At 43.9% G+C, this 26,110-nt stretch overlaps 1 protein-coding gene and 1 long non-coding RNA gene across 2 annotated transcripts in view; one reads left to right on the plus strand and one right to left on the minus strand.

The window, feature by feature from the left end:
* Positions 1–26,110, minus strand: part of ESYT1 (extended synaptotagmin 1) — a 1,383,482-nt gene that overhangs the window by 242,150 nt on the left and 1,115,222 nt on the right. The window contains exon 25 of the mRNA XM_069653762.1: positions 23,608–23,751. Coding sequence (XP_069509863.1) covers positions 23,608–23,751 — 144 coding nt within the window. The remainder of the gene's footprint in view (positions 1–23,607; positions 23,752–26,110) is intronic.
* Positions 13,437–14,183, plus strand: LOC138582455 (uncharacterized). Its single transcript, XR_011305025.1, has 2 exons — positions 13,437–13,547; positions 13,647–14,183. It is a non-coding gene; the product is annotated as an uncharacterized lncRNA (long non-coding RNA).

A 26,110-nucleotide genomic window follows, 5' to 3' on the forward strand; every position in this document is an offset into this window, starting at 1 on the left:
GAGTTGATCTTGGATATTTCTTCCCCGTTTGTATGCCATCATGGGGGGATCCGGAAAGAGTTCTTTTAGGGTGTTGTCTGTTCTTATGAGGTCCCAATTTTTGTGAATGATTCGTTTTACTTAGAAACTCTGACTCGAGTACTTTAGTGTGGGTATTAAACTCTTGGTTTCTTTCCTCGTGTTCCCTTGGAGGAGCTCTTCTCTTTCTTGCAAATTAGTCCTTACAATTGCTTTATCCAATGTTTCTGCTGGGTACCCTCTTTTTAGGAATCTCTGTTTCATGATGTAATATTCATTTTGGAGTGTGTCTTGGTCTGATGTTATCCTCTTGAGTCTTAGTAATTGACTATAAGGCAAGTTTTCTTTTAAATGTTTTGGGTGAAAGCTGCTATGATGAAGGCAACTGTTGACATCTGTTGGTTTTCTGTATATCTTAGTCTTAAGTGATGTCCCTGATCGTTCAATGGTTACATCCAGGAAATTGACATTTGGTCTACCAATCTCTATTGTAAATCCAATCCTATCATTGTAGCTGTTCAGGGTTTCACAAAATACTGTTAATTCCCTTTCTGTGCCATGCCAGATGCCGAAGATATCATCATTATAGCGTCGCCAGCATTTCTCTTTGTTTCTCCATTGTGGGTTTTCTAGTACAAATTTGGCCTCAAATTGGTGCATAAAGATATTTGCATAAGATGGGGCCACCGATGAGCCCATCGATGTTCCTGAGACTTGCAAATAAAATTGGCCATTGTATCTAAAATTGTTGTCATAGAGGATGATGTTAATTAGTTCTATGGCAATAATCTTTTGTATCTGTACTTCTGAATTCAAGAGTAAAAACCATTCCATGGCTTCTATACCTTCTTGGTGAGGGATTGAGGTATATAGACTATTTACGTCCATGGTAAATAGAATAAGTTCTTCCTCTGTAAAATTAAGTGTGTTAATTATGCTCAAGAAATGAGTCGTGCCCTTCAGGTATGTATTGGTTTTTTGTACAAAAGGATGTAGTGCAGTATCAAGATAAATTGCTAGTGGTTGAAACACACTATCTGTTCCTGCAACAATCGGTCGAAAAGGAGGATCCTCTTTGTTTTTATGAATTTTGGGTAGACCGTAGAAAACGGGAGTAACAGGATGTTTCTGAGTAAGGAAATCGGCTGTTTTCTTGCTAATCCAGTTCATATCTGTTGCTTTGCCTACTACATTCTTGATTAGATTCTTGATCCTAAAGATAGGGTCACCATCTAATGGTAGATAGGTCCTCGTGTCATTAAGGAGTTTCAAGCATCCTGTGTTATATAGAGTGATATCCATGAGTACCAGGGCTCACCCTTTGTCTGCTTGTTTTAGGGTTAGGGTGTTGTCTTCTGCTAGTTGTTTAATCATTAGTAGTTGATGTTTACAGATGTTCCTGGTTTTAGGTGGTTCGTATTTTAGCCGTCTTAGATCTTTGGTGGTCTTCTGTTTAAATAGATTAATGAATGGATGATTCACTTGTGGGTGAAAGGTACTTTTGTTCTTAAGTTCTAAGTATCTGTGTGTAGTTGTTGGATTAAGGTTGTCCTCAATGTTGTTGAAAAACACTTTCAGTTCCATTTTGCGTATTAATTTGAAGAGGTTGACTTCCTCCTCAAAAAAAGAGGTATCGGTGGTAGGTATACACGAGATCCCTAAATTCAGTGTATCCAGTTGTGTTGTAGACAGTGGTTTAGAGGAGATGTTGATAACAAGGTTTTGATGTATTTCTTTTTCTGTCAAAGCTTTCTTTTTTCCTCTTCTTGTCTTGTGACTCCTAAATAAGGTATTTGTGGAGTGCGTGATGGCGGTCCTGCTGTTGGCTCTTCCGTAGCTTGTGAATCCAGAGTCTCCAAATTTGTTGTTGGTCTTTCTTCTAATTCTTTTTATCTATCCCTTTTCCTATTATCCCCATGGTATTTATTCATTTTGAGAACAGTTTTTTTCCCCTCCTTCCAACTCCTCCAATTAGTCATCTGTTAGACTCTGAAGTAATCCCCGTCGTTCGTGCGAATGCGCGAACGATAACCAACAAAATGGTCGCGAAGTGACGCCATAACGCACATCCGCGGATGACGTCACCCGCAAGCAATTGTTTCACCTGCCAACATCCTCACAGGTTTTATATATATTTACTTCTCTTTAGTCATCTGTTAGACTCTGACGTAACCCCCGTCGTTCTCACGCATGCGCGAAACGACTATAAACATACAAAATGGCCATGACGTGACGACACCACGCACATGCGTGGATGATGTCACCCGCGAGCATAAATACTTGATCCGCTTCCCCACTCAAATGGAAGCGGATGGAGATGTTCCTGTTACAGCCACATCCAACATCTTCTGGATAATCCAACTCTTCTTTGTAAGTAGACCTGGCAAGCCGTTTATCCTCTGCTTAGCCACATTGAGCCCTCCAGCTCGTATGGCTTTATCTCACCTTTCCCCTAGTAATTATTATTTTGTTTTTTCAGCCTGTAGAGAGGGACCACCTACCATCCCCAGTATCTTCACACAGAGATGCAGTAGATGCATGTCTGTTGAACCATTTATTACTGTTACAAGTAAGTGTATGACCACTAAGCTGTCCATTCTGGCCAAGCTATTTCACTATTTAATTCTATTATTCATTATAGGTTAGGAAGCACTAGGATTCTCCACCTCACTACGAATCAGTTTGAAGTGTAATTGCCCACACTGGGAAACCACTTTTTGCTTGTTAAGTAAGTACCCTAATATCTACCTTAGAGAAATTGCTAACAATAATAACTATTTGATTACTTACCTTTACATGTTCTATCCACGAAAAGTTAAGTTTGTCATTCACCTATGTAGGCACCTAGCATTAGCCATTAACTATAATGATGTTTCCCTTTGTTAAATATTGACTACTGATATTGAGCTAAAAGAATGCAGTAATGATAAATACAGCAAGAACACATGATGTGCTTTTCCTTAGTTAAAAAAGTTTTTGCTTTGCCTTATATGCACAAATGAATATTAAGTATTGGAATTAACTATTAACACTGTATCATCAATTTATTTTCTCTCTAGAGATTAATTATTGTATAAAGAAAACAGAACATTTTTCCCCCTGATGAAGAGTGAAAGTAATACTCGAAACGCGTTGGGCCAGATCAAATATTGAATGTTCCTTTGTTATAATTGCAATAAATAACTGTTTTTTTGATAAACAGATGAATTGTCAAAGATTAATTTGGGCATCTCAAAAGAAAAAAATCTCCTGCTAATGCAAGGAGAATAGAATCACTACAATTACCTCTCCTATAAATCAAATAAGGGAAATTTTAGTACCTTAAAATCACATACAGGCCTAGGCCCATGTTGATAGTGTGCAGGGGACGCGGGTTTCCTTAATTAGGAAACATTTGTTCTCTGTTTTTCTTAGCGGTCTGGTATTGTTTACAAAGTAAAGGACCGCCCTCCTTACATCTAGTGTGTGGAGCTTTACCTCAGCTGAGCTCTTTGGGTTCTGAAAGAAAGCCGGTAGCTGATTGGACTGGTTTACATGAAATTTTGAGATGAACTTAGGAGAGAACCTAGGATGTGTACGTAAAACCAGTTTGTCCTTGTGTATGACAAAGAAAGGATCCTGCACTGACAATGCTTGCAATTCACTAACCCTTCTTATGGAAGTACCAGCCACTAAGAAGGCAGTTTTGTAAGTCAGGTGTTTTAGAATTGATTTATGCATAGGCTCCAATGGGGGCCCCATGAACTTTGCGAGTACTACATTGAGATCCCATCCTGGCGGTGGGTTGGAAATTGGAGGGTGGAGTCTTTTTATTCCCTCCATGAATGCTTTGATGACCGGCACTTTCCACAATGCTATTCTATTGTGGGAGGTGGTGTAAACCGATAAGGCCGCTAGGTGGACCTTTATAGAGTTGAATACTAACCCAGAGTCCCAGAGTCTAGTAAGTGGAGCATATAATTTAGAATGTGGGATGGAGTACATTCTATGGGGTTTATTTGTTTAGACTGGCACCAAATTACAAATCTCCTCCACTTGTCGAAAAGAACAGTGTCTAGTGCTTGGTTTTCGTGCCTCTATGAGGATATCCATAAACCTCTGAGGTAGGTTAAGATGTCTGAACTCTATGACTTCAGGAGCCTCGCTGCCAAGTTCATTGAGTGAGGTTGAGGGTGCACTGTTAATCCATTTACTGTGTTGAGTGAGGAGGTCGGTTTGGCACAGGAGTTTTATGGGGTCGCACATCGCCAGTTTGCGCAGATGTTGATACCATGGCTGTCTTGCCCACATAGGAGCAACTAGGATGAGCGTCACTTGTTCCCTGTGAATCTTGTTCACCACCTTGTTCATAAGAGGAGTGGGGGGAAAAGCGTAAGCAAACCTCCCTGACCAGTTCATCCATAGGGCGTTCTCCTTGGAGCCTGGTTGGGGGAACCTGGACGCGAAGTCTGGGCATTGTTTGTTTTCACCTGTAGTGAACAAGTCTAGCGTGAGGTAACCCTAATGAGAGAAGAGGTAGTCTATGACCCCTGTATCTAGTTGCCATTTGCGTTCCTCTGGTAGGGGATCTCTGCTCAGCGAGTCAGCTAGAGTGTTGAGTTTCCCTGGAACGTGTTGAGTGGATAGGAATATCTTCCGTCTGAGTGCCCATTGACAAATTCTTTGTGCTAGTTTGGACGTATTTGGAGAATGTGCGCCCCCCCTGTTGATTTAAAACATTGCCGTAGTGCTGTCGGTGAGGACTTGCACCGACTGGTCTGTTAGGTGTAACTCGAATGCCTGAAGGGCCTTGAATACTGCCAGTAGTTCCAGCAGATTGATGTGGTTCTGCGCCGTGGCATTAGTCCACAGACCTTGTGCTGTGTGATGAAGGTGATGAGCCCCCCATCCGGCGAGTGACACGTCTGTTGTAACTATCACTTGTACCGTTGGATCGTGGAAGGGGTTCCCCTTCAACAGATTTTCCCTTGTCCACCAGCGAAGGTTTTGCACCAGTGTTGGCAAAACGACTACTAGATCATCCCACTGACCGCTTTACTGAGACCACTGCTTGGCCAACCATTCCTGCATGGGGCGTATACATAGACTTGCGTGCGGTACCAGATAATTGCGAGATGCCATCATGCCCAGTAAACGCATAGCTTTGCGTACGCTTATATGGCAGCTGGCCTGATAATGAGGTATTTGCAGTAACATATTTTGCACTCTTTCCTCTGACAGGAAGACTAACCCCTCTCTTGAGTCTATTACAGCTCCTAGGAACTGTTTGGTTGTCCTTGGCACTAGGCTCGATTTTTTTTATCTCGTTAATTGACAAGCCCGATTGAAAGAGAAGGTGGATAGTTGTTTGAATGTTTTGCCTGCAAATTTGGGGAGTCTCCCCTGTAATCAGCCAGTCGTCCAGGTAAGGTTACACTGGGATTGTCTCCCTGCGCAGGTGCGTTGCCACCAACGCCAGTACCTTTGTGAATACCCTTGGTGCGGATGCTATTCCGAAGGGTAGCACCTTGAACTGGTAGTGCTGGTTTGCTAACTTGAACCGCAAGAATCTTCTGTGCACTGGGAACATTGAAATATAAAAATAAGCATCTTTCATATCCAATGTCGCCATGTAGTCCGCCCGCTTTAGCAGAGGGATTACTTCTTGTAGCTTATTCATGCAGAACCTTTGTGGCTTGACATAGGTGTTTGCAGGGTGTAGGTCTAATACTGGGCGCATTGTTAGATCTTTTTTTGGCACAAGGAAGTAGGTTGAATAAATACCCTTGTTGACCTGGTTTGCCGGGACGGCTTCTAGGGTGTCCTTTTGGAGCAGCGTTGCGATCTCCTCGAGAATGATGCACTGTTCTTCCTTCTAGTGTTTCTTTTGACTCAGGGGATGGTTCCGGGGTCGCTGGATTAGCTCCACACAATAACCGCCTGCCACGGTGGATAGCACCCATTTGTCTGAGGAGATTCCTTCCCATGCTTGGGTGAAGTTTGAAATACGCCCTCCTACTGGAGAGGCATGGGAGGGCAGCTGAATCGGGCAGTCATTGTTTGGGAGGTGTGGCTCCACCTCTAGAAGTGGAGGACCTGCCCCGGCCGCGAGATCGGCGCTGTCCCCTTTGGTAACCTTGTGAGGCTTGGCCTTGATTGTTACCCCAGGACGATCCCTGATTCTGTCCGTAACCTGAACCCCTCTGTGAACTTTGTCCACAAAATCGTCAACAATTATTATTATTGCCTCTTTGGCCTGGGGGTTTATTTGTAAGCTGGCCCAAAGACTTTAAGGTGTCGTATTCATCCTTAAGGGATTTTAGGGCGTCTTCAACAGCCTTTCCAAAGAGGATGTTGGGCTCAATAGGCATATTAAGAAGCGTATCGTGAGTCTCTTGCTTGAAGCCGGACAGGCTTAGCCACGCATTGCGCTTAATTGTACTTTCTGCAATAACTCTGCCCGCATTGGAGCCGGCATCTAAATTATTTTTCAGAAAGCAGCTAGAAACTGCTCTGTTTTCTGCTGCTACCAGGGCCAATTGAGGCTTAACAGTCCTGGAGCTGATGACAATAATGCGGACACATCATCCCACTTATGGCAGTTATAACTCGCTAGAAGAGTTGTATTTTTTGTGATTCTCACCTGAAAGGCAGCAGAAGAGGCTACTTTCCACCCCATAGTGTATATTTGTTTGCTCTCTTTATGCGGTGGTGCCTCTGAAGAGGCTATGGGTGTTCCAGCTCTATTTCTTGTTGTTGTTACTACAAGAGAGTCTGGTTTAAGCTGTCCCCTTATACAGAGAGGATCTATGGGAGCAGGGCGGAAGAGCTTTTCGATGCGTGGATTCACTGCCCGCATCTGGTAAGGTGTTTCCAGAGAAGGCTGGATCCTCATTTGGATAGATTGCAGGATGGGAATTTTTTGTTACAGCTTGGGCAGAATTTAAAAGGGGTTCTATCCATAGTGAAACGAAATGGCAGCAAGGCAATATAAATGTATGTAAAGGGGTAAATACATTGTCCAGTGTCCTCCCCCCTCTCTCCCTACTGTTAGGGCCGAAGCGGCCCTCCAAGGCCAAACGGATCCATCGATGGAAGTCTTATTCAACGGCTGTTCTCTTCATCGCTGACGAAGATGTTAACGATAGTCGGTGATAGAAAAGTATAAAGGATAGGAAGAGTAAACAAACTCTATTTTGATTAATCAATGTCGTTATGCCGAAATCAGAACTCTGCCATTTAGCATCCATCTACGATGGCGGAAAAAAACAATTTGAGGGACCTCGATGTGTGAAGGACCATGGGCAGAGCGGACGTCACACTAGGGATAGTATTACTGGCACGCCCTGCCGACGTCCCTTTTCGAATTTCAAAAACAACAACTGTAATACTCCGCAGCTTCCACTAGATGTTGGCTTATGCATAGCATGTGATCGAAGCAGATGCCACAAGCCTCAGAAATACAGTTGCGCACTAACACTCTTAAAGTGGCCAAGTACTCATAAATACCTTTACTGGAGCGTTCCCCCTAAAACAGCTGTTAGGCAAGATTGTGTGCAGTACCCTTTTGGAGACTACAGCAACCTTGACCTCCTGGCAATAGGAACCCAACCTTTGGTATAAGTCTGTACTACACAGGTTGGAAGTTGTACTACACAGGTTGGAAGTGTGGCTGAGCAGCTAGACTTATCTCAAGAGGGGTCAATGTGAGCAGTATGGTTTTTACACAGAGATTCACAGTGACAAGTATTCAAATAAACTCTTGCACTCAAGGTTTCTTGATTAAACAATTATTAATTTATTTAACAGTCAGTTGAACAAGCCTTCCTTAGAACGGAGCAATATATAAGCAACACACAAGTACACTTCAAAATACACACTCTTAGTTTCTCTAAATCGGCAAGTACCCATTTTGGAGGGCACACAGATGGTTCCTACACCCTGAGGTGACTTAAATAACTAGGACCCTTTGGACATTAATATATCCCTGGTACATTTAGAGCAATACTGAGTTGGTGTCAAAGAAAAGGGCTTCGGGATAAAAGAAAGATTAAACAAATATTCTGAAGCAGGTAAGTACTTTTTAACCCCCAATGCAAAGTAAATTAACCCTTTCCTGGAGGGAAGGTAAAGCACAAAGTCAGAGGTAAGAAGAGTCTTTCAGGGAGCCAGGCCAGCCAATGTTAATTGAGCAAAAGTCTGGGTGAGTAGAAGCACTTCTTGCAGGTAAGTAAAAGTCTTGCACAACGTTTTAGAAGTCTTTGTAGAAATCTAGAACCATTGTAAGTCCACAAGATGAGAGGCTTGTGAGGGGCAAAGCTGCAAGCAAATCTGCAAAAGCAACCAAGACAATTCTCAACTGAGAAAAAGTAGGGCTACAAAAGAGGCAAGTCCCCTTAGTTTTACAGTAACTTTAGTTGAGAAAGACTTTTTCAACCTTAGAAACAGTGTTAGCGCTCTGATGGAGAAGTGTAGCTAAATTGAATATGAAAAAAAGTAGAGATGCTGCAAATGGAGGGATGCCACAGAGGTTGACCTGGGCTTGGACAAAACTAAAACGAAGAGAAGCCCTCCTCTAGCGCTTCTCCAAAATTAAATGTTATAATATAGAGACTTTCTCGTTTTTAGGTTCCATTTGTCATTTTTATTCAGAATTCTATTGTGCTGTAAACAAATAGGGATTCCTTTTTACATCTTGAACATAACATATAAGTTGATGGGAAGACAAAAGAATGCAAAATTTAAACCATGTGGCGGAGAAACACGTGTTGAGGATAATATTACCTAGTGAATTAAACTAGGGCTTCGCAATTTTCGAGCAACAACGTGAAGACAACATTGACTAAACTTTGAACCAATTCAAATTGAGGCCAATACTGCCTAGTGAATTAAACTAGGGCTTCGTAATTTTCTAGTGACAACGTGGGATACAGCAACTTAGTGAATTCAACTAAAAACTTAGAACCAATTTAAATTTTGAATTCTTTTGTCTCTCCATCAACCCAAATGTCGAGTGAATTATACTAAGGCTTCGCAACTTTCAAGTGACAACGTGGGACACAGCAACTTAGTGAACTCAACGAAAAACTTTAAACCAATTTAAATTTTGCATTCTTTTGTCTTCCCATCAACTTATATGTTATGTTCAAGATGTAAAAAGGAATCCCTATTTGTTTACAGCACAATAGAATTCTGAATAAAAATGACAAATGGAACCTAAAAACGAGAAAGTCTCTATATTATAACATTTAATTTTGGAGAAGCGCTAGAGGAGGGCTTCTCTTCGTTTTAGTTTTGTCCAAGCCCAGGTCAACCTCTGTGGCATCCCTCCATTTGCAGCATCTCTACTTTTTTTCATATTCAATTTAGCTACACTTCTCCATCAGAGCGCTAACACTGTTTCTAAGGTTGAAAAAGTCTTTCTCAATATATTCTGTCAGCAGTGGGCAGCTCTAAAAGGAGAAACTCAATAAGCGATATCATCAGTCAGGACACTATGATTAGGAACTATGAAAAACGAGAGGAAGAAGCGGAACTCATCTTTTCGGGATTATCAGAAAATCCAACAACCAAACCGGATAGCAATAATACATCATTAAGACAATTATTCTTAACCCAAGAAAAACTTCTCAAACAAGAACTTACTTGCTGGTGGGAAATCAAATCTTTAGACAAATACCTTCAGATAGGACGCATACCACGAGGACTAAGAGTCTGTATATTTCCTCCATTTGAAGACGACGATATAGAAGAGATCAAAGATTGGGAACAACTACTTACCACCACATCCAACGAAATGATACATAGATTAATCAAATATGCCAAAGTAAAACATATTCGGCTAATACAAGAAATCACCAAAGTGAAAGAAAATATTGAAAAACTAAATATTCCTGAGAAAACTTTTAAGAATTATGAAATTCTAGATGAAATCATAGATAAATACGCATCAGATATCAAGATTAAAAAACAGAGACAATTTTTGCGAGATGAACTAGACTATAAATTCAAAAGAGTCTATACATTCAATAAAAGACCTACAACAACATCAAGGGGCAGATCAGCATACATCAAGCTACAAAAAACAGCTACAACTCCTCTTTCCTCAGATACGGACACAGTGAGTGATAGTGAATTGGAAGAAAGAAGCGTACCTCCATCAATCTTGCCCACTGCATCTCAAATGACAATTCCCAACAGGAACAAAGAATCCCAATACAATTCATTTGGATCCTCTTCCTCTTTTTTAGAGGAATTTCAACAACAAAAATATATGAGGAATTATTCAGCACCAGGAAAAAGAAACCCTATTTTGACTCTTCTACCAAAACCAAACGTGGCAAGAGAGGAGGAATCAAACGCAAACATAGAAGAAAAAACAAGAGTACAGACCAGATCTCAGACCCCATTACCCCAACGGAAGACCTAGACATCAACCTTTCAAGTTTGGAACTAACGACACCACTAATTCAAGCACTTAATAAAGGACTCACCTTTTGTCCAGATCGTAATTATGATTATTTCAACACAGTAGTTGATCTCCACAGTTTTTGTAGAAAACTCAAACTAAAGAAATATTTTGCAAATATGGAAATCAAAAGACACACCACTGAAATAACACCAGTACCATCGGAATTAACAGTTAAACATGTGGAACTCACAGTCGATCTTCTTAACATCAATGATGAGACAGATCCCTATACTAAGGAGAAGTTCATGGAAGAACAAAATATACCATTGGGATTAGCACAAGAAACCAAACTTAAAGAAAAATCCAAATTCACACCAATCTTACCTCCAGAAAATGTTATTGATACTTTCTGCAAAGTAGTTCAAAAAGAACTCAGAGACATCTACATCAACAATAAAATGAACCAACATGCAAAACTCAAGATAAGGAATAATCTCACACCCAACCAAAATCAAGCATTAAATAATCTCAAGAACAATCCTGAGATTACCATAAAATCATCAGACAAAGGCGGAAACATTGTGCTACTCAATACAGAAGACTATATACACATGGCACTCACCCATCTAAAAGATCATAAATGTTATGAAACAATCAAAGAAAACCCATTCATCAAAATCAGCGAACAATGGAAAACCATGAGCAGTCATTGGAAAGACTTGGAACTACTTAATGAAGATGAATACCGATATATGATCACAACTAATCCGATTACTCCAACAATATATTTTCTACCTAAGATTCATAAGAAATACATCAACCTACCAACAAGCAGACCAATCATTAATGGTATTGGATCAATCACAGAGCACATTTCAGAATATATAGATCATCAGCTTCAACCATTAGCAAATTCATTGGCATCATACATCAGAGACACCACGCACATTATCCAATTGATCGACAATATACCTTGGAATGACAATTATTGGCTAGTAACAATGGATGTAACAGCACTTTATACAAGCATCTTGCATGAAAAAGGACTTCTAACTACAGAATACTTCTTGAAAACACGATCTATATCTCTCAACGATCACAACAATATGATTTTAGAAATGTTGCAATTTACCCTTCAAAACAATATTTTCATCTTTAACAACACTCTCTATCGACAAATACAAGGCACAGCCATGGGAGCAAAATATGCGCCATCATATGCCAATCTCTACATGGGCCATTTTGAGATAGAATTTGCCTGGCAACATCAATCATTCACACACCTAAACAACATAATTTTTTGGGCCAGATACATTGATGACATCTTTTTGATTTGGAACGGACCATTAACAGCATTTAAAGATTATTTCAACTATCTAAATCACAACACCTTTAATTTGAAACTAACCACAGAATACAGTCAAACTTCAATCAACTTTTTGGACATCACCTTCTATATCGATAACAATACCATCTGTACAACACTGTACACTAAACCTACATCTGTTAACAGTCTACTACATGCCTCAAGCAGCCACCCCAAACACATCATCTACAATATACCTTATGGTGAAATACTAAGGGTCAAAAGAAACTGTTCAAAAATTGATGATTTCAAACAGAAAGTAACATCCACAATGAGCAAATTCATCTCCAGAGGATACCCAAACAAACTTATCAAAAACAGCTATCAGAAATCTTCAACTAGGACCAGACAATCGTTGTTACAAGTAAGACCCAAAATCGACAAAACTGTGATCGATCCACACAGAACCATCAATTTTACCACGAACTATAGTTCTAACAATTCAATCATTCGGAAAATTCTTAGCAAATACTGGAACATCCTTAAATCAGATTCTGACCTTACAACGATCCTGGAAGTCAAACCTACCATCACTTTCAAGAAAGCAAGCAATCTCAAAAAAATGCTCAGTTCGTCACATTTTGAGTTGAAATATCCTGATGAAAAATCCACTACACAAACAATGTGGCTTCAAAAACCTATCAAAGGCTATTACAAATGTGGTCAATGCTCCATGTGCCAATATGCAGAAAATGGTAAAACAACCGTCATCAAACCCAATGGCACCTACTTCACCATACAACAGCTGATCAATTGCAATAGTCAATTTGTTATATATATCATTCAGTGCGCATGCAAAAAATTATACATTGGGAGCACGATCAGAAAACTCAAGACAAGAATCAGTGAACATATCAGGGCCATTACCAACAGAGATACAAGATCACCAATAGCCAATCATTTCACAGAATCACATCATCCTTCTCAGATCAGTCAGATAAAATTCTACGGAATAGTAAAATTGAAACCGGCCCCAAGAGGAGGGAATCTACAATTAAGACTTCGACAACAAGAAGCAAGATGGATTTGTATGATGGACACTTGCCATACAGGTCTTAACACAGACCAGGAGATATGTCATTTTTTGTAAATCATAATAAGAGATATTTACCTCTATATTACTTTGTAAATTTTGCAACAAATATAAGGCTACAGGAACACTAGAATTGGATCGAGCAAATATGGCGCTCTTAAAAATATAAACAACCATTAGATACGTGCGCGTGACGTCATTACGTGATGCAACGTGCGAATGACGTCATTCCGCACGCGACACACGCATGACGTCACTCCGCACGCGACTCTATGTGAAACCCATTCACAACATGTGGAGTTCACTGACCACATCAGACAATATCGAGAGAGCGAGGAAAACACCGTTCACATGGTAAGCAAGGTCTTTTACAACTATTTACAATTCTTAAGAAAACTTGGTATTTAGACTAACTTCGTTGCTTCGAACAGTCTTTAAGCTCAAAGTCCGCACAAGCAAACTTAGATACTAAACCAAACCGTACTGTTCCAAGGCAACATATGAGTTCATTTACATTGTCAAAATCCAGGAATCAGTTGTACATGAAGATAATACTGAACTATTGAAGTATAACAAATAAGGATGATTATGACTAGATCTTTTTGGAAAGTACCTTTGACCCAGAGATACAAATATAAACTAGATGCTCTTCACTCTTTCAGACCAAACCGGATGGAATTAATAATATTACCTACATCAAAGGAACCATCATATACATGAACAAGATTTGATATTTAGTTGTAAGTATCTAACTCAACATTGACTGTATAAACGTCAACATAAGACACTCTGTTCAAAATTGCCCATTTTTCTCTTTATTCCCACCTTTTTCCTCTCAGATCTTTCCATTTGCCTATCTACCTACAAATTCCTCCTGAAGAACCGCCATAAACCATGTGGCGGAGAAACACGTGTTGAGGATAATATTACCTAGTGAATTAAACTAGGGCTTCGCAATTTTCGAGCAACAACGTGAAGACAACATTGACTAAACTTTGAACCAATTCAAATTGAGGCCAATACTGCCTAGTGAATTAAACTAGGGCTTCGTAATTTTCTAGTGACAACGTGGGATACAGCAACTTAGTGAATTCAACTAAAAACTTAGAACCAATTTAAATTTTGAATTCTTTTGTCTCTCCATCAACCCAAATGTCGAGTGAATTATACTAAGGCTTCGCAACTTTCAAGTGACAACGTGGGACACAGCAACTTAGTGAACTCAACGAAAAACTTTAAACCAATTTAAATTTTGCATTCTTTTGTCTTCCCATCAACTTATATGTTATGTTCAAGATGTAAAAAGGAATCCCTATTTGTTTACAGCACAATAGAATTCTGAATAAAAATGACAAATGGAACCTAAAAACGAGAAAGTCTCTATATTATAACATTTAATTTTGGAGAAGCGCTAGAGGAGGGCTTCTCTTCGTTTTAGTAACTTTAGTTGGAAGAAATGTTGCCAGCTGGCTTTTGTTCCTGTGCAGGTCTGCAGATCCTGTTGTTCCTGGGCCTCAGTCGTGGGGACAGGAGGGAGGACGTCTGGGGACTCCTGCACTACAATGGGAAGGTTGGCAGCAGCAATGGGCAAACTTCAATTCAGCAGCACTTTGCGGTTTCAGCTCCTCGCATCCAGCACCACTGCGGTATCTTGGATACCACTGTGGACTTTCCTCGCATCTGCGGTCCAGCACTCTGTTGAGGTGGCTCAGGCTTGGTCAGTCCTGCTTCCTGGGAGACCGGAGGATCTTCATGGAGCTCGGGTCCGACTTAAAGACACTCACTCGATTCTGGTGTTCCTCTCCCTGGCACTTTGGTACCTGCAGCAGCAATGGAAGTACAGCCAGCTCCGAGAGGATTTCCAAATGAGCTCGTCTTGGGGTCGATGGGTCCCACCAATCCAAGGGGAAAAGTCATCCTTTGCAGGTCTTCTCTAGCCGAGGCAAATTCGGAGCTTCAGCACAGCAGCAGGGTTTCACCAGGCAAACAAACGGTCCAGGAGTTGCAGTAGGGATCTCTTCCAAGTTCTTCTTCGGATTCCTTTGTCCAGTGGTCGACTCGGCCTTCCAAGCAAAACGCCTCGCCTTATATGCAGGTTTCTCCCATTCATTTGGAGCCTAGCTGTCAATCACACAGCAGGAGTTTCAGGCACCTCCCTCACTTCCTGCCCCTGCCAGACACACTGGAGCCAGAGGAGGGCTGCACTCGTGAATCCTGGCAAAGACAAAACAAACAAAGGGACCAAACCTGGTTTGATATGCAGAGTCAATCTCAAGAAGGACATTCCAGCAAGAAATGGCGAAAAAAACAAGACCGGGCCATTGTGACAAAATGGGACCCTTGGATGCCTTACTACAGCTGTGAATGCAGCCCGTGGTACAAACACACAATGGTAGCAAAACGTAAACCACTGCCATCAGCCATTAATTGTAGAAAGGGTAACATAAAAATGCTACATGAGAAACTAGATAAAGGGGATACTAAGTAACCCCTCCAGCACACTATGGTAAGATATTGTGTGCTGTGTCTATAAAGTTACACAAGTTAAGTAAAGACAATTTCACTTCACTGCTCTTGGTAAAAGGAGTTTCACCAAGAGAAGGTATTTAAACCTTTGGGAAATGTAAGAGACTTCCCTGTGTCACTGCACTGAAGGTCACAATGTAAAGATGATGCCTATGGAGTTTGTCAGACTCCAAAGTCAAAAGAAACACAGAGGACATTTTGAAAACAGACGAAGCCGCCAAGTATCCCTTGACTGTTGCAACCTGAAGGCTTGGCGAGGCCAGTGACAGAAGGAACTCCAACACTGCAGTAGTGGGGCAAGAGATAGCGTCAATCTTGCGTTCCCTGCACCATGCCTCGAATCTTCTCCACCTGCACACGTACATCGATCTTGTTGATGGTCTGCTTGTTGACAGCAGCACCTCAAACACCTCCCCTGACCTCAAGTACCTCCTCAGAGATGTCCCAGTAATCATATCGCATTCTCTCGAGAGCCACGCATGTAAATAGGGGGTCTCTGGGTTTGGGTGCCGTACCCGACCTTCCAACTGGGATAGGAGATCCGGCCATCGAGGCAACCGGAGAGGTGAGCAGATGACCAAGTCCAGGAGGTCCGAGTAACACGTTCTCCTCGACCAGGCTGGTGCGATCAAGATCAGGGTCGCTTGAAACCTCCTCAACCTCCTGAGAACCCACAGAATGGCAGGAATCGGAGGGAAGGTGTAGTGAAGGCTGAAGTGCCACTCCACTAGGAACGCATTCCCCAGTGCTCCTCTTGCCGGGAATTACCTCAAGCAAAACTGTTTGCAGTTCTTGTTGGACTCTGTGGCAAACAGATCCACCGTCAGGGTACCCCACAGACCGAAAATCTCATGTACTACTTCCATGTACTGTGAGGAACCTGAGAGCGTGCTCACTTTTTTCCCTCTTGGTTCTCTTCTCAGATGGCCAGGGAAAGGCCATCACTTTGGAACCAACCCTGGGCGGTGGATATGCGAGGGAGGATCACCTGGGTGAAGGGCACTTGGGCAGTTGGAAGAGGACGTCTTTGGGTGAGACATGGTATCCCCCTTTCCCTTGTAAAAGTGATCCCTCTATCCCCTATGCCTTTTTGGGCTGCTGCCAGTCTTTGTCCCTACCTTCCCCTTAAAATGTCCCAAAGACAGTTCACCTGAATACTGGAACGAGGAGGATACAACCGGGATTTATGCACACAACCATTTTTTCGAACTTCCCTAAACACCACTTTGGTACTGAGACAAGGAAGAGGGACTTGGAGGAGTTCAGTTGTAGCCAGGCATGTCAAGCTAATAGGTTTCATCATGGTCAGGTAATCAAAGTTAAGGGCTCATACCTGCAGTCTTTTGCCAAGTCCCAGGGGTATAAAAAGGGTAAGCGCGCAGCACAAGAAGAGAGACGTTCCGGAGAGAAGGACGCGGTCTGGAGAAGCGAAGCGGGCTAGAGAGGAACAGGCTGGAGAGAAGCTGTACAGAGCAGGAGTGCGGAAAAGACGCCAGGGCTGAGGCTGGCCGTGAGAGGGTCTGAGACCCTGCTGTTCTCCCTGCCCGGTGCTCACAGCAGAAGCTGTGGAGCTCGGAAGCCTCCCGTTCGTTGGCAGGCTCTGAGAGAGTGAGTAGTGTTCTCAGTAGCTTCCACTGGGGAAGAGCATAGCTACGCGCTACAGCATTCCAGGGTGGCAAGCGCTGCTCGTTGTTGCTCCTGTAAAAGGAAGGCAGAAATCAGAGCTGGGAAGTGAAGCTGAAAACCCTGAAGGAGTCGCCACACAACACTGGTGAGTGACAAGAAGGGAAAACTCATACCGGGGCGCTCCGGGATTGGAAACAGAAATGTATGAATGCTGAACAAGCTAAGAACTGCTATAAGTACTGTGTAAGGTCAAAGTCAGTGGGCTTCATTAGGACCCAGGCGGTAAGGGGTTTACGGCGGCGTAAACAGCGCCGAACCTTACCGCCTGATTCCGAGGTCCCTTAGTGCCATGGAGGTTTTAACACCTGCTTTTAGCAGGTGTTAAAATCCATGGCGCTAAGGGACCTTGTTGTTAATTACGCCACCGTAATTTACGGTGACGTAATTAACGCCTTCCCCACTCCCATTATGCCCTATGTGGCAAAAATGGGAATGGGGAAGGGTAAATGGGTTAATGGGGACTTACCGGACCACTCACCTCGGAATGGGGCGGTAAGTCCGCCAACCACCATGGCGTAAACCACCATGGTAACTTACCGCCTGGGTCATAATGAGGCCCAGTATATATGAATACCGAACAAGCTGCAAGCTATTACAAGTGCTTTTGTAAGTTGAAACACGTACCATTGAATAACAAATTGACTGAAAGAAGTAAGAGTATATTTGGATACTGTATAATCCAAAACCACGTAATGAGCACTTATGAAGGAAATAGAAGCAAGGTGGTACTCATGGGAATTACCACGGAACGAGAGGTATGAGACGTAAGTGATAGCAAAGCCGGAAAGCTGGAAATGAAACATGAGACGTGAAACGGAGCAATGACCAAGTATAAAAGAATACAAGGAACTACAGGTTAAGAGAGAGAAAACCTGTGTTGGCAAAAACCAGAGGAATAAGTATTGTAAGAAAGGCATGGTATCAGAAGTACGACAGACACAATCAAGAATAGTTCAAGGGTGTTTATTGAACTTTGCATGGGTTGGAAAAACACCTAAACCTAACTTCTAACAATGGGAGCAAGCTACAACCATAAAATAAAAGAAAACGCTGTCCTAGTCGTGTCCTGTCAAATCAAAGATGGCTTATACTAACAAACCTATTGTCAAACTCTAAAGAACAAAAAGGGTGTGGGATGTTGAAGCGTATAAAGAAACGGGGGGTAGCAAAATAAAAGGTCCAAGTGACTTGGTAGTTCAGGACTGCTGAACTATAGTTTCCCTACCCCATGTGTCAGCACGGGACAAGGTGGAACAAGAATAGAGTCTGGAACACACTCTGACTTCTTGGGCACAAGGAGGCAGTCTTTAAAGCACACCAGGGTCTTCCAGAACAGAGTCTCTTTTCATCATCAAAAGTCTCTCGGTTGGGAAGTGCCTTGGTGAACACACAAAAAAAGATCACATTAAAGTTCTGGTTCTTTTGGTTTAATTCACGATACAAAGTCTTGTGTGGCTCATCCACCCCGGGTCTCCCTCAGTCGGGTTCGGATCTCGTCTTTCTCACAGGTGTAGACTCCCCTCAATCTGGTGTGAACCCACGTTAATTCTTTCAGCATCACAGGTGTAGGCTCCCTCGACCGGGTACAAGCCTTCATTCACTCTTTCAGCTTTTATATAACATTGTAAATTCAAAGACTTTACTGTGCAAAGGATCTCTCTACGACCCTTGCAGAACCACTTCGATATCAGCATCAAATGTGTAGGCTCCCCTTGACCGGATGCAAGCCTACATTCACTCTTTCAGCTTGTATATGAAATTGTAAGTTTGAAGACTTTCAACTGTGCATAGGATTTTTCTACGACCCTTGCAGGACCATTTCAATATCTTTAAACTCAGGGTTTTGCTTTTATTACTCCCAGAGATGCTTTTGCCAGAGACTTTCTATTGGGCACACACGGGTTCCGGACCACTCTGCAGTAGCGTATCTCTGCTTTCGTTCGTCTTGCACAGTTGCCTCCAACTCACTGATTACATTAGGTTTCTTTAGCAGCAGCTTTGTTCCTCGAGCAAGGACAATACTCGGGTGGCTGCAGCTCCTTTTTGCCTCAGTCAGACATGCAGGAGGGCCCCGGGTATTGAGCACAAACTGTGTAGCCTTTTCTAGCCTTCCCTCTCGGTTTTGCTCGGGCTGCTCGCCAATTATCAAGAGTCAATCCATCACTGGGGAATGGGGTAAAGGGCTTCTCCATCCTCGCTGCCCCTTCTTGGTCTGCCACCACTCCTTCATGATTCAGCCGCCACCTTGGAAGACCTGCTCCTTCATGCCTTTTCCTTGCTCACAGTGTGCTCTCATGCTCTGCCTTTTATCCCAGTGGGGAAGTGTAACAGGATTCAGGTGCGACTCATTATTGGCAATTGCCTGACTCTGTCTGACCCTGATGTTGGGACATGTCAAATGAAATGCCTGGGTGTGAGTCTGTCTTCCGCCAGAGCGCTCTGTCCATGTAGTAGTGTTCGTATAGGAAAGGGGCAGTGGTAACGTTCCCAGATAGCATGTGGGATGACATGGGGTAGTAGGAAAATAGGGAAGGGGATACCACATCTCTCCATCGAGTGCTCCATTCCTACTCCCCAGGGACCCTCATCTAGGTGATCCTCCTGCAATGGTCCACCGGGGTCTGGATCCAATAGCGATAGCTGTGCCCCAGCCACCTGGACGACAGATCCCAAGATACATGTCTGTAAGATACCCTCTGGTTGAGCCTCATTACGGGTCCGGCGGTAACCATGCCGGTGATACCGGCGGGTTGTCACCAGACCCGTAATGATTTACTGGCGTCTAACTTCCCAGTGCCACCAGGGGATTACAAACCTGGCAGCCCGGAAAGTCAGGCACAGGTAAATTGCAAGTCCCCTTTCCCATAGAGTACCATGAGACTCTATGGAAGTGGGGCCCAAGGAAGCATAGGCACCATTGATAATGGTGCTGGTGCTTCTGTGAAAATTCTGTGGGCGGGTGCTGTCCAGCCCAGCAAGTCTGACCCGCTGGCGGGCGGGACGGCACCCACCCACAGAGTCGTAGTGTGCCGTCCGGAAACAACGGTGCCGGTAAGTTTAGGGGCACCACTGTTTCCGGACCGGCACACTTAGAATGAGGCCCAGTATATTGAAGTGCACAGGGCTATCAGTTGCGTGACCTATAATGGGTGGACCGTGTGGTCCGACAACTGCACCTAAACTGAGTGACCCTTACTTGGAAAAAGCCAAGGAAAGTAAATGTCAAGAGGTTTGTGTTCGGCCAAGCAGAGCAATCAATGTGAATTATTGAAAAACCTGGATGAGTAAATATTTGAACTCGTATTGTTTTGAAAGCTAGAAGAGTTGAACTCCTGGGGAAGGGAACCTTGAGGCTTTGTGAACTGTGTTGAACTCTTGGGGAAGGGAACCCTGAGGCCTTTTTGGAACTGTTCTGAACTTGGGAAGGCAAAGCTGAGTCTAAGCCAAGAGCTGGAAGAAACTCAGAACTTTATTTTTGAACACTATTCCTTTTGCTGCTGACATCCCTAAACATTGTGTACAGTTAGTTGTGAGGGCAAGTATATGTTTTGGACACAGACAGACTTATTATTTGAACTTACTGACACAAACTATTCTTAGTTTTCTTTTGATAGGGGACTCCCACCTTAGTATAGGGCAAGTTAAGACTTACTCCATCCTGACATATAAGATAAATAAAGCTTTCGGATGGAAAGGTGAATCTGTTGTCTCTGTCTTACTTCATGATGTCTTCACAGTACACTTCCCACTCGAATGAGACTGTGCTCTGCCTGCTCAAAACATCCATTAATCTGTTCTCAGTCCACGCCAAATTTACTGCTGAGACAAAGATCTGACTCTCAAAAAGCTGGAACCACAACTGCATCGCCTCTCTGTAAAGGGGGAGGGAGCGCACACCTCCCTGCTTGTTTAGTTAGCGTATGGCCACCGTATTGGCTGTCATAATATAGATGTGTTTCCCTTTGGGAGAGGGCGCAAAAGCTTTCAGAGCCACTCTAATCGCTCGCAGCTCCAGCCTGTTGATATGCCACTGGGCTTCCATCGTTGACCAAAGCCTGCTCACCTGCAAATCATCGCAGTGAGCACGGCAACCCTAAGACAGGTTTCCACGACCACTCTGACCTGGGGCAACAAAGGCCAAAAAGGTTTCCCCGCCATCATGTCCTTGCTGCAGACCCACTAAGAGAGATTGTTGGCCACCGACCTGGACACCTTTAGAATGTCCTTTAAGGTGCCAAAGTCCTGGAACCATCGACCCCATAGAAGCCACTGCAGAGACTGCATTCGCAGTCTGGCCTCTGACACTAGAAAAATGCAGGAGGCCAAGAGGCCTAAGAGGCGGAGGAAGGAAACCGCTGGCAAGGTGGTGTGGCAATGGAACATTTGAACCATCTGTCTGACACTGGCGACTCTCTCCTTGCAGGGGGAAAGCCTTCCCCACCAGAGTGTCCGGGAACGCTCCGATGAACTGGAGCCTTTGTGTTGGTGTTGTGTGAGACTTCTGTGAGTTCAGGGAGAAGCCCAGTCTGTGGAGAAGCGAGCAAGTGTGCTTGAGATGGGACCAAACCTGCTCCGCTGACTTCCCTTGGATCAACCAATCGTCCAGGTGTGGGAACACAAGGACAATGGATCTCCTGAGGTGGGCCACGACTACTGCCATTAGCTTGGTGAAAGCCCTTGTAGCTGAGGTCTACCCAAAGGGGAGCACCTTGAACTGCCAGTGCTTCTCCCCTATGAGGAATTTCCTGTGCTTTTGGTGGATCACCATGTGGAAATATGCATCCTGGAGATCTAAGGGCACCAGCCAATACTGAAGTCTGAGAGCATGGAGAATATCTCTCAACATCACCATTTTTGAATTTGTCTTTACTCAGGAACTTGTTCAAGGGCCTGAGGTCCAAGATGGGATGAAATCCTTCCCCTTTCTTGGGTACCAGGAAATGCCCGATCCTCTCTGTTCAGGAGGTACCTCTTCCATGGCACTGTTTAAAAGCATGGCCCACAGTTCTTCCTGGAGCTCCTGTTCCGGTTGCTGAGGAGGTCGGTGTGGTCTGTCTGCAGGCCTCTTTAGGAAAGGCAGACAGTAACCCCATTGGACGAGCTGAAGGGCCCAGGCATCGGAGGTAATCTCCCGCCATTGAGGCCAGTGCTCGCCTATCCGTCCTCCAACTGGTGAAACATGGGAGTAGAACTCAAAGCAGCTTTGAAGGCGGTGCCGCCCCAGCCGCTGATTCCTCCATCTTCTGATCCTTAGAGGTACCCCTGCCCCTTCTGGGCATGGGAAATGACTCTGCCATTGCTTGGGCTGCAGGAGCTGTGCTTTCCTGCCAAAGGGGACGTAACGTCTGTAGCCCCATCTTCTAGAAGAGAAACTAAATGCAGGTTTAGCCAGCTGCTGCACAGCTAGGCCCAGGGATTTTGCAGCAAGCTTTGAGTCCTTAAGCCTTTCCAAGGACTCATTGGCCTTTGGCCCAAACAGATTCTCGCCATCATAGGCGATGTCCAGCAACTTAGTCTGGATGTTAGACAAGAAACCTCAATTCTGGAGGTACGCCTGTCTCCTCAAAACAGTAGCTGACCCCATTGATCTTCTGACACAGTCAGCGACGTCCATGCCTTTCTGCAAGGACTGCTGGGCCACCTCTTGTCCATCATCCACAATCCTTAAGAAGCGTTCAGGTATATCCCCTTGGGAATATATTGAGAGCTCTTGGTCATCATCGTCGCTGAAAGACCCAGTTTGGGACTGGGACACATACAAGAGGTCAGGCATCGTCATCTTGGCAACAGTCGGTGCTGCATCCGCCGATGGCATCAGTGCCGACACAGTCTCCCTGGGGTTGGGGTCTCCAGGCACTACTATAACCGCTGGCGCTTGTTGCTTCTAGGTGTTGACTATAACCACAGCCGCTTTCTTAAATATGTTGAGCATCTGCTCTTAAAAGACCTGCAACTCTGCCCTAGATGTAGGCCCCGAAGCCGACATACTGTGTTGTTCAGAAGAACCGTAATGGTGCGGGCATCAATGACTCTGCTTCATTTGATGGGAGGAGGAGGATGACGAATTGCTGCATTAATGCAAGCGCTTCTTGTTTTTTTTACGGTGCCTATCCTCATTTTGGGCCCCTCCATGTCGAGCTCTGACGACTGCGCGGTTGAGTGGGCCAGGGATTTAGATGGTGGCCGACCCACTATCAGTTAAAATATAATTATCAGAGAGAGAGAGAGAGTGAGAGAGAGAGAAAGAGAGAGAGAGAGAGAGAGAGAGAGAGGGAGAGAGAGAGAGAGAGAGAGAGAGAGTGAGAGTTTTTCTGATGAGCAGCGTGCTGAGCACGTGGAAAAAAGGATCTGAGGTACAGGGGCATAGTGACGCAGTATATGTACAGAGTGGACGACCTCTGAATTGAGTCAATAGGGATGGAGGGCTGAGTAGAGATTATTACGCCCCCTGTTGAAATGTTTTCCGAGCAGCTGATGCGGAAAGGCATATCTTCCAGCATCATCCAGTATGTGATGAGGAATCTGCGAGAGAAAAGCAATCAATTGAATGACTGTTACCTGCAGTACCATGATGGAGGGAAAACTTACCATAAGCTGTGCTTTCATCAAAATCTGGCTATCCAGTCCAGAATTCTGCAATTGGACCCAGCGATCGAGCGTCAAACCATTGGCCTTCAGTAGATCTGAAAGAGGCAGCGACATGGAGCCAAGTGTACGGGTATCATCCTTTACCTAAAGAAGAAGAAAGTGAGACTGATAAACAGGGGGCAACACATTCAGGCAAAGCCTCTGATCAAGTCATACACTGGAAGAAAATCACTTTGTTAAGATTTCTCTTTTTGCTGGTTTCCCTCCATAGACACCAATGCAACTTGATGCTATTGTTTGTAACCTGTTCTGACTTTTGGAGGCAAGTGAAACCTTTTTACTTTACTTGCCTTGCTGAACTCCTCTAATTTCAGGGCACTGATCAGCCCCTATGGCAAACAGTGCAGGAGAACAATGTTCCCCGTTATAAAATTCCCTGCACACATCACCTTACTCTGAAGTGCAGTAGAGACAACTTGTCTAAATATACCTTTATTTGTAACTTGATGGTTACTTGCATGATGTGTCCAGAACGGGCTTTTGGCAGTGCATATTCTTCTACTGTTTCATTTTTATTGTCTTGTGTCCGTTTGCATTTTACAGCTTAATTCCATTTAGCATACCATATACTCTAAAATGGCCATGCCACAAGACTTTCATTTGTGCTTTGGTTATCTTGTAGTTTGGCCTTCTTCCTACCCTTACAGGTCTGGATTTGCCATGTACGGTGAGCGTTTTTCCTTGCTCTAACTTCCTTGACCATGATTGTTGGAGTTATAGTCAAGGATCCTCACCTGGGATTCCCCTTAGGTGGTTGGATTGGGAGAGGGTCTGCTAAGAACTTTTCTTAAATTGTTTCTTAAGGTTGAGACACTTACAAACAGCCTGCTGGCACTTGGTTCAGTGCTTTAAAAAGACTCCTAACCTTCCGAAGAGAACTGCATTGTGACCCCTGACTTTAGGGCAGTGGAACTTGTCTTTTCTAGCTAGGGAATGTCTTTAATATAATAGTGAGGGGTTTAGTGTATTAATTACTTGTAGTTTTTCATTGCTAAGAGTTTGTCTAAGGCCTAAATAAATAATTGGATTTGTATACTCTCCTTCTAACTTGTGATATTAAGAGTGCTCTACGTGAGCTTACCTGAACACTTCACCTGTCTCATTCTTCCCAGATCTAAGCTTTTCTGCTCAGTCATACTACCCATATACAGTTTAGCTAGAAATTAGTGTTTTTCCCTTTTCACAAGAATAGGGTGGCCTTTCAGAATTGGTCCACAGGGATGATTCTGAAACTCCACCTTAACCGTAACACATCAAGTATGAGGGACGTTTGGTAGATGACTGTAAAGAGGCACCCCTGCCAAGGCTCTCAAAGTGTAGCAATGGACGAGCAGCCAAGGCTGGGACTCACAGAGAGGTAATGCAGGCTGGTGATGCAGGCTGGTTCTTAGGTCCAATGAATCCCCAAGCCCCCACAAAGGAATGTCTACAAACTATGTTATGTGCTAACACAGTTCTTTTATTAAATATGATTATGGTTAGGTTGATATATACAAATAAACAAGACACACTGTGCCTCATTATGAGTATGCCGGTCCGGTAACGACGGTGCCGGTAAGCTACCGGCACTGTTGTTACCGGACCGGCGTACTCCGAGTTCTGCGAGTGAATGCCATTCCGCCCGTCAGGTCGGACGTGGCGGGTGGAACGGCACCCGCTCGCAGACCTTGCCAGGAGCACCGGCACCATTGATAATCCCCTCTTTCCCCTCTCCCTTTGCCCTTCCCCTCTACCCATGCACTTGCGCGATCTGAATGACACCTGGCCTAGTAGGATCGCTGTCTGTCTCCCCTTTGTTCCCCCCTCCCTGCCTCGTCGCGCCTTGAAACACTTGTGTATAGGCGCGTTACAAATGCCATATCATATCATATCATATCATCAGCAGAACCTCTTCCTCCAGCTGGATTCAGGATACAGGCCTCCAGGAAAACGCCATGCTTCTGATATACACAAATCTCCCCATTTCCGCAGGCTGAGCTAGGCTCAGTCAGCCAATCAAACACAAATACATTCATGCAGCCACCAATCAGGCTCACAGGCATTCAGTCCATCCTCCCAAAACCAGACACCCAAAAGAGTGGATGTGTATTGGGGATAACTCCCAGCCTTTCAAAGCACACACTGCTTTCACACAGTTTCAGACAGGGCTGGCTCTGGCAAGACCACAGCAAAAACCAGACACCCACAACACAGAATGTGATTTGACTCATCTTTCCATTCAGTCATTACCCACCACAACGACCTATCGTGGCAAATAATTGAGACGGTTGCATGCTTTTTCGTAAGGGCTGTTCTGCAAGGGCTGTCAGTGGCTCGGTGTGCTGTTCCCTGTTCCTCAGAAACTGACTTTTGTTGCTGTAAGAGCATCGCTGCAGCCACAGCATTTTTGAGTGGACTTTCCTCTAATTGCTGCCAGCTCCTCCCTTTTACCCAGAACACCCTT

The sequence above is a fragment of the Ambystoma mexicanum genome, chromosome 3q (genome assembly GCF_040938575.1).
Source record: "Ambystoma mexicanum isolate Mex_15411 chromosome 3q, UKY_AmexF1_1, whole genome shotgun sequence".
Classification (NCBI taxonomy): Eukaryota; Metazoa; Chordata; class Amphibia; order Caudata; family Ambystomatidae; genus Ambystoma; species Ambystoma mexicanum.